At 41.5% G+C, this 21,778-nt stretch overlaps 1 protein-coding gene across 1 annotated transcript in view; it reads left to right on the plus strand.

Annotated features, from left to right (window-relative positions):
* The first annotated feature begins 1,221 nt into the window (after positions 1–1,221).
* The window catches only part of ddx24 (DEAD (Asp-Glu-Ala-Asp) box helicase 24), a 47,503-nt gene continuing 26,946 nt past the window's right edge, over positions 1,222–21,778 (plus strand). The window contains exons 1-4 of the mRNA XM_072274620.1: positions 1,222–1,294; positions 4,356–5,042; positions 14,620–14,997; positions 19,947–20,100. Of these exons, the coding sequence (XP_072130721.1) occupies positions 4,364–5,042; positions 14,620–14,997; positions 19,947–20,100 (1,211 nt within the window). The 5' untranslated portion in view covers positions 1,222–1,294; positions 4,356–4,363. The remainder of the gene's footprint in view (positions 1,295–4,355; positions 5,043–14,619; positions 14,998–19,946; positions 20,101–21,778) is intronic.

A 21,778-nucleotide genomic window follows, 5' to 3' on the forward strand; every position in this document is an offset into this window, starting at 1 on the left:
AGCGGCTATATTTCTTTCGGAGTTTGAGGAGATTTGGTATGTCAACAAAGTCTTACAGAAAGGTAGTGTCCATTATTAAGGACCTCCCTTTTCTCACTGTTACCATCAGGTAGGAGGTACAGAAGCCTGAAGGCACACACTCAGCGATTCAGGAACAGCTTCTTCCCCTCTGTCACCCGATTCCTAAATGGACATTGAACCCGTGAACACTACCTCACTTTTTTAATATACATTATTTCTGGGTTTTGCACGATTATGAATCTATTCAATATATGTATTAATTGATTTACTTATTCATTATTTTCTTCTTTTTCTAGATTATGTATTGCATTGACTGCTGTTGCTAAGTTAACTAATTTCATGACACAGGCCAGTGATAATAAACCTGATTCTGATTCACTCTCAAATTTCTACAGATGTACTGTGGAGAGCTTTCCAATTAGCTGCATCTCCATCTGTTTCTTTGAGGTGGGGGGAATGCACAGGATCAAAAGAAGCTGAAGAAAGTTGTGAACTCAGACAGCTCCATCATGGGCACTGGCTTGCAAGGAGCAATGCCTCCTTAAAAAGGTGGCGTCCATCATTAAGGATCTCCATCTCCCTCTTCTCATTCCTACCAGCAGGGAGGAGGTACAGAAGCCCGAAGACACACACTCAAAGATTCAGAAGCAGCTTCTTCCCCTCTGCGATCAGATTTCTTAATGGGCAATGAACACTAGAATTTTTATATTTATTTAACTGTTCTCTATCTCTCTATATAGATAGATAACAGTTAAATTGCATATGATATATACGTTAATCAAACTATATTTCATGTTTTTCGATTATGTATTTTATTGTACTGCTACCGCAAAGACAACAAATTTGACAACGTATTAAGCCTGTTTCTGAGATGTAGTAAAGGGACTGCTGTCTAATAATACTTAACCCTGATTCAATGAGAGTCGAGACTTCCCCGTTCTTCTTCTTGTGTTGTTTTATGGCGGTTGGCATAAACAGGAGAAGGGAAAAGAACTGCATTCCCTAATAAACCTGAGTCTTTCAGACACATCATGTGTACCTGTACTTCTCTCGAATTCCCCCTTAAAATGTCTTCTACAATCGCATCAGTTTTTTTCTTTATCTTAAGCGCTCCTATCATCTTCCCCGTTCTTGCCCGGCGGGGCGGCCCATCTTCCCCCCACACCACGGAGTATCGGGGTCTGCTATTGGTCACTGCGGAGTGACGCACGGCGGTGTGGCGCTGGAGTCGGAGTGCGGCGTGTTCGCCGGGGGACCGGACCACGTTTCTCAGGTAAGGTAATGGCCGGGTCGGTGGGCAAGCTGGGTCGGTGCAACTGGCACGGGTCCCGGCGGCGGACCCTGCTTCGCGCCTGTTGTCGGTTTTCACATCTATTGAAACACGTATTTCGAGTTGAAGGCCCCAGATTGGACAAGACTGTGGGGTCTAGGCTTCTGTATACATTTCTTATGGGTCCCTGCCCATGTCGGAGTTGATGGAAGCGAGATGACAGTCATTTTAGCCAAACAGTCACTTAAAGTGAAAGGTAAAATCTTTAGAATTAAAGTTTGAATAGTTATATGGGTGGTAGGGCTACGGTCCTGGTGTAGGTAGTATAAACGTTCGGCATGGTCTAGATGGGCCGAAAGGCCCGTTTCTGTGTTGTAGTTTTCTGTGACTATTGGCCATCCCACCCTGCAAAAACTCATTGCAGGGTGGTAGCACCATCAATTTGTGGAAGACTCCCGGAACTTCCGGGAGAGGTGGGATGTCTGCAATAGAGTAGTACCTTAGTAGCTAACCAGCTAGTTTAAATAACGTTAGCTATGCTAATGAACGAATGACACCTGTTAAACTCACCTCAACATGTCTTTTACAGTTTTAACCCACCATGGGCAATAAAAAATTCACTGTTGCAAACAGTGCAGCGAGCAAGACTGTCATTATTTTGACCCCTATTCGGCAGGGGTACACTTTAGTGTAGTCTGGGGTGACGTATGCTCTCTTGTGCTCTCTCTCTCTCTCGTGGTCGCTCTCGTGCTCTCTCTTGCTTTCTCTCGCTCGCTTTCAAAAAAATTGATTTCCGTGATATTGTATATAATTTGCGGGCATCAGGGAGCCACTGTTAATATGCAGGAGACTCCCGGAACTTCCAGGAGAGGTGGGATGTCTGGACTACATCAATGAAGTGGTGCCTTTGCATAAAGGGGTGGTGAAACGGCGCTGCGGCGACGAAGTTGGGATACTGAAAAGGACAACATTTATATAAAATTCTGAGGATGGTGGGAACTGAACTTGGAGATGGGGATAAAAGGGGAAAGAAGTTACACTCACATGTTTATGCATTGGACATACTAGGTTGAATAATTCCTTGTTCAAAATTAATATACGTGATAACAGTCATTTGTAGGGAGTGCACTTGTCAGTAAAGGGTACAGCACATATTGTTTGAGTGCAGTTCCTATGAGGATGCAAAGGAAACATCTAATTACTAAATTGAGATCTTTAGCACAGTTTAACATGCTAAATTACATATATTGAGCAGATTAAAAAAAAACATGCAAAAACAGAAATACTGTATATTTTTAAAAAGTGAGGTGGTGTCCAAAGCTTCAATGTCCCATTTAGGGATCAGATGGCAGAGGGGAAGAAGCTGTTCCTGAATCACTGAGTGTGTGCTTTCAGGCTTCTGTACCTCCTACCTGATGGTAACAGTGAAAAAAGGGCATGCCCTGGGTGCTGGAAGTCTTTAATAATGGACAGCAACACACATCAAAGTTGCTGGTGGAACGCAGCAGGCCAGGCAGCATCTCTAGGTACAGTCGACGTTTCAGGCCGAGACCCTTCGTCAGGACTAACTGAAGGAAGAGTTAGTAAGAGATTTGAAAGGGGGAGGGGGAGATCCAAAATGATAGGAGAATACAGGAGGGGGAGGGATGGAGCCAAGAGCTGGACAGGTGATAGGCAAAGGGGATATGAGAGGATCATGGGACAGGAGGCCCAGGGAGAAGGAAAAGGGGGAGGGGGGAAACCCACCACCAGAGAAAGCAGGATCTCCCAGTGGCCACACATTTTAATTCCACATCCCATTCCCATTCTGACATGTCTATCCACGGCCTCCGCTACTGTAAAGATGAAGCCACACTCAGGTTGGAGGAACAACACCTTGTATTCCGTCTGGGTAGCCTCCAACCTGATGGCATGAACATCGACTTCTCTAACTTCCGCTGATGCCCCACCTCCCCCCGTACCCCATCCATTATTTATTTTTATACACACATTCTTTCTCTCTCTCTCCTTTTTCTCCCTCTGTCCCTCTGAATATACCCCTTCTCTATCCTCTGGGCTTACAGTCGCTTTTACTTGCTTTTTCATCATTTGACACAGTAAAAAATAATGAAGAAAAGTGAATCGGTCTTGCTGGGAATTCACCGAATACCTTTCACAAAATCAGTTGAGGTAGGAAAAAATCAATATGTTAAATAGAATCAGGTTTAATGTTACTGGCATATATTGTGAGCAGTACAGTGCAATACATAATGAAACTACAAATTTTTTTTTCTGCGTGTGCGCCATGATGTCTTTTTCATGCCTTTACAAGGCGTGGGGCGAGAGGGAGACCGTGTGGCGTGCCAGTCATCACACAGACATCTTCGCAGTATTTTTCCCTTTATTTTTCGAGGTTGAGTTGCGATCTCATCACTCAACCTGGCATGGATGGAAAGCGTACTCGGGAGCGGCTCCGACTGGGTTCGAACCCGGGAACCTCCGTTCTGAGGTCCGGCACTAATGTCATTGTGCCACCAGCTGGCCCATGAAACTACAAATTACAATAAGAAAATATATAGAGAGAAAAAATTAAATAAATAGTATAAAAAGAAAGCAAAAACGAAAAAAAAGGTAGTGTTCTTGGGTTCATTGTCCATTCAGAAATCTGATGGTGGAGGGGAAGAAACTATTCCTAAATTGTTGAGTGTGTCTACCTTCGTGTTAGTAATGAGAAGAGGGCATGTCCTGGATGATGGGGTTCTTAATGATCCATGCCACTTTTCTGAGGCATCACCTTTTGGAGGTGTCCTTGATTCTGCGGAGGATAGTTCGCATGATGGTGCTGGCAGAGTTTATAACTTTCTGTAGCTTTTTCCGATCCTGTGTGGTGATTTTTAATATTTGTATGGACTTCAAACTAGTCTGATTTCATTATACAATGTCACTTAATGTCATGTATATTTATTGTACAAGAACGTGGTATATTTAACAAAATTTTTGCTTTATGTTGTCAGCTCACTCTGGTTGTGAATACACTTAGCACGTTGCATAACACTTTTCAATTATGCTTTTGCTTTTGTTTTAGAGGTCAAAATGAAAGAAAGAAAAAAGAAGTCTTTAAGCTTGCCTAAAGCCCATCGGAAGAAAATAAAAGTGACAGGAGAATGGAAGCCAATGTCAATAGACACAACTCGTTTTGGCGAGGAAGACATGGAAGGGCTGATCTGTTGTGAGGAGCTTACAGATTATGAGTTGATTAGTGCCACTAAGTCATCTGAGAAGAAAGCCAGAAAACGAACGCTTGACAATTCAGTGGAGTTAAAATCTTCACCAAAGAAACAGAAAATTAGTAGAGATGATTCACCAGCCTCAATAAAAGAAACAAAAGTAAAAAGAAAAAAGAAAAGGTTGAACATAGTGCCTGCCAAAGTGGAAGAGGGTGGAATTAATTCTTTTGAAGGTATAAATAAAGTTGAATGTGCAGATAAAAATGAGGCAGGTGAAGCAGAAATATCTGGGGCTCGAAGGAAGAAGAAAGGGACTGGAGTTACTCAGTCCTCCAAGCCGGGCGACAGAGTGAAAAACTGGACAAAATATTCCTGTTCGTCTGAGCATGAGAGTGATGTTTCTGCCTGGAAAGATCTGTTTGTCCCAGAGCCAGTACTTAAGGCTCTGAGTTTTCTTGGTTACAGTTATCCCACTCCGATCCAAGCTTTGGTTCTGCCCCCTGCTATTAGAGATAAACAAGATATTCTTGGTGCTGCAGAAACAGGTTAGTACTATAATTGTGTAATACGTCATGTAAGCCATAATGAATAAATGTTTAACTTTTCATGAGGCATTGGAAAGGACTCTCATTCATCTAAGTGCTCAGGATGCACCAGTTGGTAACAACTGTTGGGATTCCTTAGTTACCAAGAGTTCTTATGTTGTTAAGTACAGCAGTCTCTTTGTACTTGGCAAGGTCCCACAAATAAATTTCATGACAAAAAGTATATTACAATAGCAGAAGAGAGAAGAAATCAACCTTGGCCAAAGTTCTGAGAGAGCACTTTGGATCTTTCATTTCTACCTTATAATAATAACTTATTTATGGAGCACTTTCCAGTCAGTCAATATAGGTCAATATACCTATAATGGGATAAAGTCCAAACGTTGTACGGGGCCTACCAGCAGTGTCAACAGACCTCTACAAAGAGATGTTTCTCGCAGGTCGGCGGCCAGCGGTTAATTAAAAAGAGCGCTTCGCGGGCGTTGTCCGTTGTACGGGGCCTATCAGCAGCGTCAACAGACCTCTACGAAGAGGTGTTTCTCACAGGTCGGCAGCCAGCGGTTAATTAAAAAGAGCGCTTCGCGGGCGTTGTCCGTTGTATGGGGCCTATCAGCAGCGTCAACAGACCTCTACGAAGAGGTGTTTCTCACAGGTCGGCGGCCAGCGGTTAATTAAAAAGAGCGCTTCGCGGGTGTTGTACGGGGCCTATCAGCAGCGTCAACAGACCTCTATGAAGAGGTGTTTCTTGCAGGTCGGTGGCAGTTATTTAAAAAGAGCGCTTTGCGGCTGTTGTCCATTGTATGGGCCTATCAGTGGCAGCAACAGAGCTCTACGAACAAAATAAAAGTACAGAAGGGATAAGTGGAGCGGCCATTGTCGGGAGTAGGCCAGTGGCGAGAGTAGAAGCGACAGGCGTTGGCTTAAAAGAGGCCTTGGCTAGGAAGAGGTGTCGGCTCTGTGTAAAGCATCTGTTAAGGTTTCCTTTTTGGTTTTTTTTCCCCTCTCTTACTGTATCATTTAAATGGCTGTGGTGTGCTCGTCATACCAGGTGCTGGAGAGCTGGGAGACCCAGAGTCTCCTGGGGAACTACATCTGCGTGATGTGTATCCAGCTGCAGCTCCTTGAAGACCGTGTTAGGGATCTGGAACAGCAACTGGATGACCTTCGGCTTGTACGAGAGAGTGAGGACAATTAATCAAGCTTACAAGGAAGTAGTCAACCCGAAGATGCAAGACAGCTGGACCTCCAGGGTAGTAATTTCTGGATTGCTGCCTGTGCTACGTGGCAGTGAGGGTAGAAACAGGATGAGTTGGCAGATAAATGTGTGGCTGAGAAGCTGGTGCAGTGGGCAGGGCTTCAGGTTCTTGGATCATTAGGATCTCTTCTGGGGGAGGTATGACCTGTTCAAAAGTGATGTGTTGCACCTGAACTCGAGGGGGACCAATATTCTCGTGGGCAGGTTTGTTAGAGCTGTTGGGGAGGTTTTAAATGAATTTGGCAGTGGGGTGGAAACCAGACTGAAGGGACTCAGGAAAGGGCGAATGGTAAAAAACTGAAGATAGCGTACAGTCAGACTGTCAGGAAGGGCAGGCAGGTGATGCAACTTAATTACAGTCAACAGGCTGCGTATCAAATCATTAGGGATGCAAAATCAGAAAGGATAGCAAGTACGGTACTCAAGGTGTTGTATCTAAATGCACATAGTATAAGAAATAAGGTGGAAGATCTTGTTGCAATATTACAGATTGCCAGGTATAATGCTGTGGCCATCACTGAATAGTGGCTGAAGGGCGGTTGTAGTTGGGAGCTGTATGTCCAAGTTTATATGTTATATTGGAGGGATAGGACGGTAGGCAGAAGGGGTGGTGTGGCTCTACTGTTAAAGAATGGCATCAAATCAGTAGAAAGATGTGACATAGGATCAGGAGATGTTGAATCCTTGTGGGTTGAGTTAAGAAATTGCCAGCGTAAAAGGACATTGATGGCAGTTATATACAGGCCTCCCAGCAGTGGCAGGGAGGTAGATCACAGGTTATAACAGGAAATAGAAAAAGCGAGTCAAAAGGAGCAATGTTATGGTAGTCATGGGAGATTTTAACATGCAGGTCGATTGGGAAAATCAGACTGGTAATGAATCTCAAGAGAGTGAGTTTGTTAATGCCTAAGAGATGGCTTTTTAGACCAGTTTGTTGTTGAGCCTACTAGGGAATCAGCTATACTGGATTGGGTGTTATGTAATGAACCAGTGGTGATTACGGAGCTTAAGGTAAAAGAACCCTTAGGAACCAGTGATCACAATATGATTGAGATCAACTGAAATTTGATAGGGAGAAAGTAAAGTCTGACGTAGCAGTATTTCAGTGGAATAAAGGAAATTACAGTGGTATGAGAGAGGAGTTGGCCAAAGTAAGTTGTAAGGAGCTGCTGGCAGGAATATCAGCAGAGCAGCAATGGTGTGCATTTCTGGGAAAAATAAGGAAGGTGCAGGACATGTGTATTCCAAAAATGAAGAAATACTCAAATAATAAAATAGTACAACCATGACTGACAAAGGAAGTCAAAGCTATTGTAAAAGCAAAGGAAAAGGGCATACAACAAAGCAAAAATTAGTGAGAAGATAAGAGAATTTGGAAGTTTTTAAAAACCTACAGAGAGCAAAAAAAAATTAGGGAAAAGATGAAATATGAAATATATATAAGCTAGCAAATAATATCAAAGTTGATAGTAAAAGTTTTTTCAAATATGTTAGAAATAAAAGTGAAATGAGAGTGGATATAGGACCGCTAGAAAATGAGGCAGGAGAAATAATAACGGGGGCCAAGGAGATAGCTGATGAACTAAATGAGTATTTTGCATCAATCTTCACTGTGGAGGAGACCAGGGTGCCTGATGTAGTGCGTGAAGGAAGAGAAGTGAGTGCAGTTATTATTACAAGAGAGAAGGTGCTAAAGATACATAAGTCATCTGGACCAGATGAACTGCATTCTAGAGTTATGAAAAATGTAGTGTTTGAGATTGTGGTGGCATTAGAAATGATCTTTCAAAAATCATTGGACTCTGGCATGGTGCCAGAGCACTGGAAAGTGGCAAATATCATTCCACTCTTTAAGAAAGGAGGAAGGCAATGGAAAGGAAACTGTCAACCAGTTAGCCTGACCTCAGTGGTTGGGAGAATGTTAGAATAAATTGTTAAGGATGGGGTGATGGAGTACTTGGTGACACAGGACAAGATAAAAATCCTGCCTGATGAATTTGTTGGAATTCATTTGAGGAGATTACAAGTAAGATACATAAAGGGGATGTAGTGGATGTTGTATATTTGGACTTTCAGAAGGCCTTTGACAAGGTGCCACACATGAGGCTGCTTACCAAGTTAAGTGCCCATGTTATTACAGGAAAGTTACTAACATGGTGAGAGCATTGGCTGATTGGAAGAAGGCAACGAGTGGGAATAAAAGGATTCTTGTCTGGTTGGCCGCCAGTGACTAGTGGTGTTCCACAGGTGTTGGTGTTGGGACCACTTCTTTTTATGCTGTATGTAAATGATTTAGATGATGAAATAGATGGCTTTGTTGCCAGGTTTGCAGATGATACAAAGATTGGTGTAGGGGCAGGTAGTGTTAAGGAAACAGGTAGGCAAAAGGACTTTGACAGATTAGGAGAATGGGCAAGAAAGTGGCAAATGAAATACAATGTTAGAAAATGCATGGTCATACACTTTGGTAGTAGAAATAAATGTGCAGACTATTTTCTAAATGGGGAGAAAATCCATGATTCTGGAATGCCGAGGGTCTTGGGAGTCCTTGTGCAGAACACCCTGAAGGTTAACGTAGGTTGAGATGGTGGTAAGGAAGGCAAATGCCTTGTTAGCGTTGATTTCAAGAGGTCCAGAATACAAGAGCAGGGATGTGATGCTGAGGCTTTATAAGGCACTGGTGAGGCTTCACCTTGAATATTGTGTACAGTTTTGGGCCCCTCATCTTAGAAAAGATGTGCTGACGTTGGAGAGGGTTCAGAGGAGATTCACAAGGATGATTCTGGAAATGAAAGGGTTATCATACGAGGAACGTATGATGGCTCTGGGTCTGTACTCCCTGGAATTCAGAAGGATGAGGGGGGATCTCATTGAAACCTTTTGAATGTTGAAAGTCTCAGACAGGGTAGATTGTGGAAAGGATGTTTCCCATGGTGGGAGAGTATAGCACAAGGGGGCACAGCCTCAGGATAAGACTGGCACCCTCTTAATGCAGACTAATATCTGTTGTCATTGGAGAAAGTCCAAAGGAGGTTCACAGGATGCTTCCGGGAATGAATGGGTTAACATATGAGGAGCGTTTGGCAGCTTCAGGCTTGTACTCACTGGAATTTAGAAGAATGCAGGGAGAATCACATTGAAACCTACTGAATGTTGGAAGGACTGGATGAGTGGATGTGGAGAGGATGTTTCCTGTGGTGGGGGTATCTAGAACCAGAGGGTGCGACCTCAGAATTGAGGGGCAACCCTTTAGAACAGAGATAAGGAGGTTTTTTTTTAAAGCTCTGCCACAGACTTCAGTGGAGGCCATGTCCGTGTGTGTATTTAAGGCAGAAGTTGATCGTTTCCTGATAGTCAGTGTATCAAAGGTTATGGCGAGAAGGCAGAGGTATAGGGATTTGGGTTCAGCCACGATGGAATAGCGAAGCAAACTCAATGGGCTGAATGGCCTAATTCTGCTCCTATGTCTTATGGGTTGCTGGCTGCCATGAAAACACTCAATGATTCAAGCTGACATTCCCTCGTAGGATATTAAATCAGTCTGGCCAACAAAGAGAAACACTTTGAGCATTAATTTGTTGAAAATTTAGGCAAAATTTTAACAGGAAATGTTATCCTTGTCAAAGCATGTATACTTGATGCTTTAGATTTCAGCCTTGCAAAGTTTAGTTAATCCCAAATGGAAAGGTATAACCAAAACTGGCTGGTTTTGATAAAAGCTGGAAGGTTGGTTATCTGAAATTTTTGAGACTGTTGTTATGTTTTCAGGGTAGTAATGTGCCAAGTTGGAAGATGCAAACTTGTTTGACATTGCAAGTGGCTTTGTTGGTGTCCAAAACTAAAGATAAAAATGTCAGAGTAGGAGTGAATTAAATATTCGTAGTCATACAACACAAAGAGGGCACTTTGTATGCCATGAGAGTTCCAGTGATGTGTATAGGTGCTTCTCAACTGTCTTGAGAGTTTCTGCCCTTACCATTTCTTCAGGCTGTATATTCCAGGCTACAACCACTCTGAAAAATCGGTATTAGATCGCTCTAAACCAGGAGTTCCCAACCTTTTTACACCATGGAGCCTTACCATTAACTGAGGAGTCCATGGACCCCAGGTTGACAAATGCTGCTGTAAACATTTTAGCTGTCACCATTAACCCATTCTCCCTTGTCCTACATAACTGTGTCAAATAAATTCCATTGACCATTGTTCCACCTGCTTTAAGCTGATCTATATAATTCTGTAGCCTTAGAAAGCTTTCCTTATCATCTTCTGTGCCAGAATTAGAGTCTGGTTTAATATCACTGGTGTAAGAGGAAGAAGATGAATGTGTGTCTTCAATCTCTTGAGCTTCTTTGATGGTAGAAATGAGAAGAGGACATATCCTGGGTGATGGTGATCTTAATGATTGATGCTGCCTTTTGAAAGTGTCCTCAGTGCTGGGGAGGCTAGTGCCCATGATGGCAGTGGCTCATTTTTCAGCTTTATGCAGCTCCTTTCTATCCTGTGCAGTGGCTCCTCCATACCATACAGTGATGCAACCAGTTAGAATGCTGTCCACGGTACATCTGTAGAAATTTGCGAGTGTCTTTGGCGATGTAGTAAATCTCCTCAAACTCCTAATGAAATATAGCTGCTGTCATTCCCTCTTTGTAATTCAGGCCCAGGATAAATCTTTGAAGATTTTGACACCCAGGAACTTGAAACTGCTTACCATTTCCACTCCTGATCCCTCGATGAGGAATGGTGTGTGCTCCCCCAACTTCCCCTTCCTGACGTCCACAATCGATTCCTTGGTCTTGCACTGAGTTGTTGCGAACACCACTCAACCAGCTGAGCTATCTTACTCCTTTACGACTTCTTGTAACTATCTGAAATTCCGCCAACAATAGTTGTGTTGTCAGCAAATTTATAGATGGCGTTTGAGCTGTGCCTAGCCACCCAGTCGTGAGTGTAGAGAGAGTAGAGTAGTGGGCTGAGCACTTCCTTGAGGTGTGCTATTGCTGTTTGCCAGCAAGGAGGAGATGTTATTCCGATCTGCCACCAATGATCTGCAATTTTACTGTTCAAGTTCAAGTTTAATTGTCAATAAACCATACTTGAATATTCATGAATACAGCCAAGCAAAACTGTTAGTCCAGGGACAGTACCAATAGTCACACACAGCACAAGGCACACAGAACACATAACATATATATACAGCAGTAAAATGCAGCTTCAAACCACACCATCTGTATTCATATCCAATTTATCCCAGTCTCTCTTGTGCCTTTTCTAATTTAGTATGCTGCACTTAGTACTCACAATGGGATCTCCATTGTATTGGAGAAAGCTAAAAATAGTTTAAGTATACAGTTAGAGTTTTAGTATTTTCCTGAATCTCTTGTGACCTCTTACCAGTAAGTCTGTGTCTGATATACTCGTACTATAATCCTGAAGTAAAAAGGGAACACCACTCTTGTTTTGGTAGTCTATTATATTGTGGAAGTTGCAGTAAGGCAAGCGTTAACATAATATCCAGGCTAGTATAGCCTGCAGATAGTGCAGACAGGCCAGGTAAGAAAGCTTAACATCCCAGGGGTCTGGAGATGAGATAAGTGATTCAATGCACACACAACAACTAAGGGAGAATTCCTTTACTAACTTCAAAGTATCATCAGTTGTCAGCTTGTAGTTTCTATTGACTTTTAACATCTTTATTGTGAATGGCGATTGTTCTTGCAAGTAAGGAATTCAAACATACTTAGTTTACGAATGGTCAATTTCCATAACTGCGAGTTAGTTCTGTATAAAAGTAACATTTCTCTGTTCAGAATTCAGAACAGTGTGGTGACGGGCTACGGTGTTCCCCTTGTGCAAAAGTAAAATAAAGTATGTTTCAGCAGTAAGTTCTGAGTCCAGTTATCGGCAACAACAGTATCAGTGCCCCATGATGTTCATGAGGTATTTACTATATGGTAATACCTGAAGACACATACTCAATGTTTCAGAAACAACTACTACCCCACTGCCATCAGATTTTGAATGGGCAATGAACCTTATATACAATATTCACTATCTGACATTTTTTCTTTTTCCTTTTGCATATATTTACTCATTAAATTACTCCTTAATTGCATATATTTTCTGCATTAATTATTCATAAAATGTGGTCTGATCTTCATTTAAATCACAATAATAGACAAACACAATCTGCATATACTAATTATCATGTAAACAATTGTACTTTTCATGTCTTTATTCAACACGTTGTTTAATCATTCACAGTCCAGGCTGGAAAAAGTATGTGAATACATGTATTTAGTAAATGTTAGAACCTCTTTTAGCAATAACTTCAGCTAAACACTTCTGGTAACTGTTGATCAGTCCTGCACATTGGCTTGGTGTAATTTTAGACCATTCCACCATTGAAAACTGCTTTAGTTCATCAATATTTCAGGAATACCTTGCATGAACAGCCCTCTTCAGGTCATGTCACAGCATCTCAATTGGGTTAAAGCCTGGACTGCCTTGGCCATTCCAAAACCTGAATTTCTTCTTTTTATACAAACATGTCAGGATAGACGAAGGGTCTCGGCCTGAAGCGTCGATTGTACCTCTTCCTAGAGATGCTGCCTGGCCTGCTGCGTTCACCAGCAACTTTGATGTGTGTTGCTTTCTTCTTTTTATACCATTCTGTTGTTCTCTTCTATTTTGGATCATTGTCCGGTTGCATCATCCAAATTGTATTAAGCTTCAGGTGATGGACTGCTACCCTAACATTCTCCTGTAAAATGTCTTGATACAATGTGAATTCATTGTTCCCTCACTTACTACAAGCTGTCCGGGCTCTGAGGGAGCAAAGCAGCCCCAAACCATGATCCTCCTCCTACCGTGCTTCACAGTTCGGATGAGGTTTTGGTGTTGGTGTGCAGTTGAATTCTTCCTCCAAACATAGCATGGCATTTCTGCCAAAAAGCTGAACTTTGTCTCATCTGTCCACAGAACGTTGTCCCAAAAGTGTTGTGGATCATCCACAAACCTAAGACATGCAGCAGTGTTTTTTTTTTTGGAGAGTTGTGGTTTCCTCTGTGGTGTCCTTCCATGAACACCATTCTCATTCAGTGTTTTTCTTGTAGTGGACACATGCACAGAGACTTCAGCAAGTTCTAGAGAATGCTGCAGGTCTTCTGCTGTTACCCTTACGTTTATTATGTTTTTTTTTCATCTCCTTTAGCATTGCACATTGTGCTCTTGGTGTGACCCACTCTTATGGAGAGTAGCAACAGTATTGAATTTCTTGCATTTGAAGACAATTTTTCTTACTGTGGACTGATGAACACGCAGGTCTTTTCCAGCTTCATGCATCTTTACAGCTCTTCTAAGGTCCTCTGAAAGTTGTTTTGGTTGAGGCATGGTGCACATAAACAGATCTTTCTTGAGAAGAGCAGGGTCTGTCAGTAACCTGGCTTTGTGTGTCTTTTTTAATATAGGTCAGGGCACCTCTACAACCCACACTTCCAATCTCATCTCATTGATTGGAGACCTGACTCCAAATAGCTTTTGTAAAAAGCATTATACTAGAGGTTCACATACTTTCTTGAACCTAGACTATGGTTGTTTAAATTGTGTACTCAGTATTGACGAGAAGGGTGTTATTAGTTTAAGCATATTGTGTTTGTCTATCATTGTGACTTAGGTGAAGATCAGACCACATTTTATGAGTAATTAATGCAGAAAACCAGATAATTGCAAAGAATTCACAATTTTTTTCTTGCAAATGTGTGTGTGTATAAAAAAACTTTATTGATCCAGAGTGGAAAATTGTTTAATTACAGCAGCAACATTTAAAAACACAGCAGTAATAATAAATATATTAATAATATTAACTAATAATAAAAAAGTGTGTGTGTGTATGCGCATGCACATTATATATAGCTTTTATTATGTATTGCACTTCCCTACTGCCACAAAAAACATATTTCACAATGTATGGCAGTGATATTAAATCTGATTCTGATTCAGAAGTTGCATTAAAATTGACCTGAACACTAACTCTTTCCTTTTGTACAGATTCTGCTGAACCCTGCTGAGTTTTTCCAGCAGTTGTTTTTTTTTTCACTTTTTGACTGATAACCTCATCAAGTTTTTACTGTGGTACTTTGAATCCAAATAAATATATTATCACTATCAAAAGAAACAACTTTGTTTATGTTCATCCATATAAAAATGTTATAGATTTTAGATTTTAATTGTTATACAGGTGATTTTTCTGGAATTTGCAAATTCTTGATCTGCTCATTCAAAATGAATTATGTGACTCCAGTGACCTTTTTTTAAAATTTGTAGGTAGTGGTAAAACGCTAGCGTTTGCTATTCCCATGATCCACCTTATATTAGAGTGGAGGCAAGCTGAAGAAGCCAGATTGAAGAAGAATGAGGAAATGCACGAGAACCAGGATTCTAATGAAGGCAAGGAAACATTTATTGACGACCTAATTAAAATTGATAGTGAACATCTGGAAGAAAGTGAAGAAGTGGAAGAAAGTGGTGATGAAGAGAATTCCAACCTGGGTTGTGTAAAAGTGATCAACAATGTAAACTTTGATTTTGAGAATGCGGAGGCTTCTAATGTTAAAAAGCCACTCTTGGGCTTGGTCCTGACTCCAACAAGAGAATTAGCTGTGCAGGTAAAACATCACATTGATGCAGTCACCAAATTCACTGGTAAGTAATGCAGTCTACACTGTTTTGCAGCTTACTAATGCTACTTTAGATACAGTGCTATGTGAAATAAAAAAATATTGATTTTTCATATAATTTGCTCTCTTCCCATGATTCTTACTTATATTTAGAAATTATTTCAGTTTAATGCCTCATTTTAATTGTTAGGCTAAAATCCAGTGGCTGTCTCATTTTAAATGGAACATACTTGGTGCAGACTAGCGAACTACATTGCTTAATGAAATTACCTTGATAACTTAGTACAGCCGGGCATTGTTTAGAAACATAGAGTACCTATAGCACAATACGGGCCCTTCAGCCCACAATGCTGTGCCAAACATGTCCTTACCTTAGAAATTACCTAGGGTTAACCATAAAAGACCCTATCGTATCCGCCTCCTCCACCGTCACCGGCAGCACATTCCACAAACTCGCAACTCTCTGCTTAAAAAAACTTACCCCCGACATCTCCTCTGTACCTACGTCCAAGCACCTTAAAACCGTGCCCTCTTGTGTTAACCATTTCAGCCCTAGGAAAAAGCCTAGGAAAAGTATCCACACGATCAATGCCTCTCATCATCTTATACACCTCTATCAGGTCACCTCTCATCCTCCGTTGCTCCAAGGAATAAAGGCCGAGTTCACTCAACCTATTTTCATAAGGCATGTTCCCCAATCCAGGCAACATCCTTGTAAATCTCCTCTGCACCTTTTCTATGGTTTCCACGTCCTTCCTGTAGTGAGGTGACCAGAACTGAGCACAGTACTCCAGTGGGGTTTGACCAGGGCCCTGTATAGCTGTAACATTACCTCTTGGCTCCTAAATTCAATCCCACGATTAATTAAGGCCAATGCCTTGGTTTTCTGCATTAATTACTCATAAAATGTGGTCTCATCTTCACAATAAGTCAGAGAAATGTATACAATATACATCCTGAAATGCTTTTTGTTCACAACCATCCACGAAAACAGAGGAGTGCCCCAAAGAATGAATGACAGTCAAATGTTAGAACCCTAAAGTACCCCCCAGCTCCCTCTTCCTGCATGTAAGTGGATGGCAGCAAGCAACAATCCCCCCTCCCCTCACAGGCAAAAAAAAGAGGATTGGCACCCGCCACCGAGCACTCAAGCGTGAACAAAGCAACAGCAAAAAACACAGACGCAGTTACCCCAAAGACTTCGCGTTTCACCTGGTATTCGACATACCACTGGTTCTTTCTCGCCTTAATAAGGGAGAAAGAGGTGTCTGTTTTCCCATCGAGTGGAGAGACGTAACAAACAACTTGCTGATTTACGATGTTAAAAGTCTGCCACGTCAGTTTTTTCGAGTTCTGTGCCCAAAAATCTGGGCACACAACCGCAGATATTCCAACTCCCCCGATGACGCACAGGTCTCCTGTCGTGACACCGACTCTTGATCTGCCCATCTCCTGAGCCCCGAGATCCTAGGCTTCCAAATCCTAGCTGGATTCTTAGGCCGAGCCCTTGACGTGCCAAACAACAACGGCTGGTTATGAAACCCCGAGATTGGGTCCCATTCCCGCAAAGAACCGTAGTCAACGTGTAACTCCAGGTCAGGGTCTTCAAAAGAACCCTGAAAGGGAAAAATAAAGATATTAAAGATGGAAATAGAGCTGTTTCTGAAGATGCAAGCAAAGGAGTTGCTGTTTAGTGCCATCGTCACTCCACTCCAGAAACCTTTGAAACCTTGTTTGGTGTCTCAAGGCTGGGTGTGTCTGCACCTGCCTACTCCCCACTCCTTCCCTACAACCCTCTCGCTGCACTCCACTCTCGCCATTCCAAACAACCTTGTTCCCTCTAGATTTACATGCTCGCTGACAAATATAGTACCGTGCAAAAATCTTAGGCGTTCAAGCTATACATACAATACCTATAAAAATAATTCAACCCCCCACTCCAGAAGTTTTCTTGTTTATTGTTTTACAACACTTAATCACGGTGGATTTAATTTGGCTTTTTTGACGCTGATCAACAGAAAAAGGACTCTTTCATTTCAAAGTGAAAACAGATCTCTACAAAGAGAGCTAAATGAATTACAAATACAGTATGAAACACAAAAATATTGTTTGCATCAGTATTCACCCCTTTTAATATGACACACCAAATCATCACGGGTGCAGCCAGTTGGTTTTAGAAGTCACATAGTTAAATGGAGATCGCTGTGTTCAGTCAAGGTGTTTCAGTTGATTGTAGTAAATGTATCTGGAAGGTCCAGCAGCTGGTGAGTCAGTATCCTGGCAAGACCTACACCATGAAGTCAATAGAACACTCCATGCATCTCCACAAAAAAGTTTTGAAATGCCCAAGTCAAGAGACGGATACAAGAAAATTTCCAAGTCACTGGAGTACAGTTAAGTGAATTATCAAGAAATGGAAAGAATATGGCACAGCTGTATATTTACTTTGAGCAGACCATCCTCAAAAACCGGGTGACCAGTCAAGAAGAAGACGAGTGAGGGAGGCCGCCAAGAGGCCTATGACAACTCTGAAGGAGTTACAAGCTTCATAGGAGAGACTGCACATACAAGCTTTATGGGAGAGCAGCAAAGTGAAAGCCACTGTTGAAAAATCCTACATGAAATTTGAGCTAGAGTTTGCCAGAAGGCATGTGAGAGACTCTGAAATCAGCAGGAAGAAGGGTCTATGATCTGATGAAACCAAAATTGAACCTTTTAACCATCAGGCTAAACGTTATGTTTGGTGTAAGCCAAACGCCACATATCATTAAAAAACCACCATCCCTACTGTGAAGCTTGGTGGTGGCTGCATCATGCTGTGAGGATGTTTCACTGCAGCAGGCCCTAAAAGGCTTGTGAGGTAGAGGGTAAAATGAATGCAACAAAAAAACAGGGAAATCCTGGAGAAAAACCTGATGCAGTCTGCAAGAGAACTGTGCTGTGGGAGAAGATTTGTTTTCCAGCAAGACAATGACCCCAAGCATAAAGTCATATATAGGAATGGCTTAAGAGCAATGAAGTTATTGTCCTGGAATGACCAAGTCAGAGTCCAGACCTCAATCCAATTGAGAATTTGTGGTTGGACTTGAAAAGGGCTGTTCACTGACGATTCCCATGCAATCTGACAGAGCTTGAGCAGTTTTGTAAAGAACAGGAAATCTGCAGTGCCCAGCAGTGCAAAGCTGATAGAGACCTATCCACACAGATTCAAAGCTGTAATTGCTGCCAAAGGTACATCTACTAAATACTGACTTGCAGGGGGTAAGTAATTATGTAATCAATTATTTTGTGTTTAATATTTGTAATAAATTTAGACCAATCTGTAGAAATTTGTTTTCATTTTGATATGAAAGAGTTTTTTTCCGTTGATCAGTGTCAAAAAAGCCAAATTAAATCCACTATGATTCAATGTTGTAAAACATGAAAACTTCCGAGGGGTTGAATACTTGTGACAGGCACAGTTTGTACTAAGACTTTTGTACTGTATATTTGTGAAACAAATGAGAAAGAATGGTTCTGAATTAGAAACCACGGAATCTGAGATGGAATAACAATTTACACTGTAAGTGTGTATACTTTCATAGAATGTTCTCATTACAAACATATAAGAGGAGGAGGTAAGCCAGTTGGCCCCAGGAGCCTGCTTTGCCATTTAATAAGATAATAGCTGATTTGATTATGTCCTTAATTCCATATTCACAATCAGTTTTATTATCACCTAATTTATCAACTAATTTGTGAAATTGGTTGTTTTGTGGCAGCAGTATAGTGCAAGACATGTAAATCACTGCAAGTTGCAATAAATAAATGGTACAACGATAGCGTAATGATTAGCATGATGCTCTTTCAGCTCAGTGCATTGGAGTTTGGAGTTCAATTCCAAAACTCTCTGCAGGGAGTTTGTGTGTTCTTCCCGTGACCACGTGGATTCCCTCCGAATGCTCCAGTTGCCCCCTCCAGGCAAAAGGCGTACTGGCTAGTAGGTTACTTGGTCGTTACTAATTGTTCCGTGATTCAACCTGGATTAAATAGCTGGGTCTGAGTGGCCTAGGTCATTGGGCTGGAAGGGCCTTTTCCACACTATATCTCTAAATAAATAGACATATAGATAGATAAATAAAAATAGGAATAGCAAGTTTGTATTAGTTGACCATTCAGAAATCTGATGGCAGAGGGGCAGAAACTGTTTCTAAAACAATAAGGGTGGGTCTTCAGGGTCCTATACCACATCCTATACCATAGTAGTAATGAGAAGAAGGCAAGTCCTGGATGGTCAGAGACATTGATGATGGATACCTCTTTTTAAGGCACCACCTCTTGAAGATCCCCTCAGTGGTGAGCAGGGTTGTGCCTGTGATGGTGATGACTGTGATACGCCTACCTCAGCAAGATTTTATCCCCTATCTTGTCAAGAATCTTTTCCCTTAAAAATTTTAAAAACCATTTCTATCACCCTTTGAAGAAGTGTTCCAAAGATTAACAGTCCACTTGAGGGAAAATATATTTGGATAGTTTCTGACTTTGAGTGACATCCTTTTATTAAAGTTTATTTTCAGTATCTTCTAAAATTATAGGTCCTTTAATCATTAGACTGTGACCTTCTGTTGTAGATCCTCCAGGAAAGGGAAAATGGTTTCTGAAAATCTAAGCTATCCTACCTGCAATGTAACTAACTTATTAAAGGTGGGACCATCTCCTCAGGTTCATCTTTTCATTTCAAGAATCAATCAGCTGAATTCTCATGGCACGTCCTATGGTGGAAATATATCTCTGGATTAACAAATTTGAACTGTAGATATTACACCAGTGATTGTTCAAAAACCTAATGTATTTGTAGCATGACTTGTGTTTTATACTATATGCCTGTGTATTATTTGCTCCCTCTAGCTGGTTGTTGTACATTTTTTAATTTATTGTGCAATATGTGTACTCCTCACTAATGAATAAATAAATCGCAAATCTATACATTTGTAGGGATCAAAACTGCGACAATAGTTGGAGGAATGGCTGCTCAGAAACAGGAAAGGATTTTAAATTATAGACCAGAAATCGTGATTGCAACACCAGGGAGATTGTGGGAATTGATAAAGGAAAGACATCCACATCTCTGTCATTTGAAACAACTCAGGTGAGGTGGTCATTCTGAACATATTGAAATGGTAATGATGCATCATCAAATAACACTTGTAACTGATTAAATGATTGTTGAACTCACTCCCATCAAGGAGGAGGCTGTGCAGCATCCATGTCAGGACCACCAGACTCAAAAACAGTTACTTTCCCCGAATAGTAAGACTGATCAACACCTCCACCTACTAACCCTCCCCTTCATATCCCCAACCACCACTACTTAATCATTTCCAGTCAGTCACCTTATACAGACACTCCTGTGCTTAGTGTCACTTTGTGGATGTACAATTAGTCTATGGATATAAGCTGTCTTTTGCATTTACATTCATTGTGTTTATTTTATTATTGTGTTATTTTATCTTTTGTGTTCTTGTTTGTGCCGCATCTGATCCAGAGTAACAATTGTACAAAAAGAACAAAACAGTTATCTACTTGAAATCGCATTAAACAATCTTGCATCTTGAAAGTAGGAACTTTTATTAATATTTGTTTTTCCACAATTTTAGAGTATCTTGAAATGTTACACAACCAATTCATCATGTTTCTATTGGAACCATAGAACATTACACCACAGAAACAGGCCTTTTGGCCCTTCTTGGCTGTGCCGAACCATTCATCTGCCTAGTCCCACTAACCTGCACCTGGACCGTACCCCTCCATTCACCTCTCATCCACGTACCTGTCCCAAGTTTTTCATAAATGTTAAAAGTGAGCTCGCATTTACCACTTCATCTGGCAGGTCATTCCACACTCCCACCACTCTCTGTGTGAAGAACCCTCCCCAATGTTCCATTTAAACTTTTCCCCATTCACCCTTGACCCATGTCCTCTGGTTTTTTTCTCCCCTTGCCTCAGTGGGAAAAGCCTGCTTGCATTCACTCTATCTATACCCATCATAATTTTATATACCTCTTTCAAATCTCCCCTCATTCTTCTACGCTCCAGGGAATAAAGTCCTAACCTATTCAACCTTTCCCTGTAACTGAGTTTCTCAAGTCCCGGCAACATCCTTGTAAACCTTCTCTGCACTCTTTCAACCTTATTAATATCCTTCCTGTAACTTGGTGACCAAAACTGCACACAATACTCCAAATTCGGCCTCACCAATGCCTTGTACAACCTCACCATAACATTCCAACTCTTATACTCAATACTTTGATTTATAAAGGCTAATGTACCAAAAGCTCTCTTTGCGATCCTATCTACCTGTGAGGACACCTTTAGATAATTTTGTATCTGTATTCCTAGATCCCTCTGTTCCACTGCACTCCTCAGTGCCTTACCATTAACCCTGTATGTTCTACACATAAAAAAATGCTGGTGAATGCAGCAGGCCAGGCACCAGCTATAGGAAGAGGTACAGTCGACATTTCGGGCCGAGAGTTAGTCCTGACGAAGGGTCTCGGCCCGAAACGTCGACTGTACCTCTTCCTATAGATACTGCCTGGCCTGCTCCGTTCACCAGCATTTTTTAATGTGTGTTACTTGAATTTCCAGCATCTGCAGATTTCCTTGTGTTTGACCTTGTATGTTCTACCTTGGTTTGTCCTTCCAAAGTGCAATACCTGACACTTGTCCGTATTAAACTCCATCTGCCATTTTTCAGCCCATTTTTCCAGCTGGTCCAAATCCCTCTGCAAGCTTTGAAAACCTTCCTCACTGTCCACTACACCTCC

The sequence above is a fragment of the Mobula birostris genome, chromosome 1 (assembly GCF_030028105.1).
Source record: "Mobula birostris isolate sMobBir1 chromosome 1, sMobBir1.hap1, whole genome shotgun sequence".
NCBI lineage: Eukaryota > Metazoa > Chordata > Chondrichthyes > Myliobatiformes > Myliobatidae > Mobula > Mobula birostris.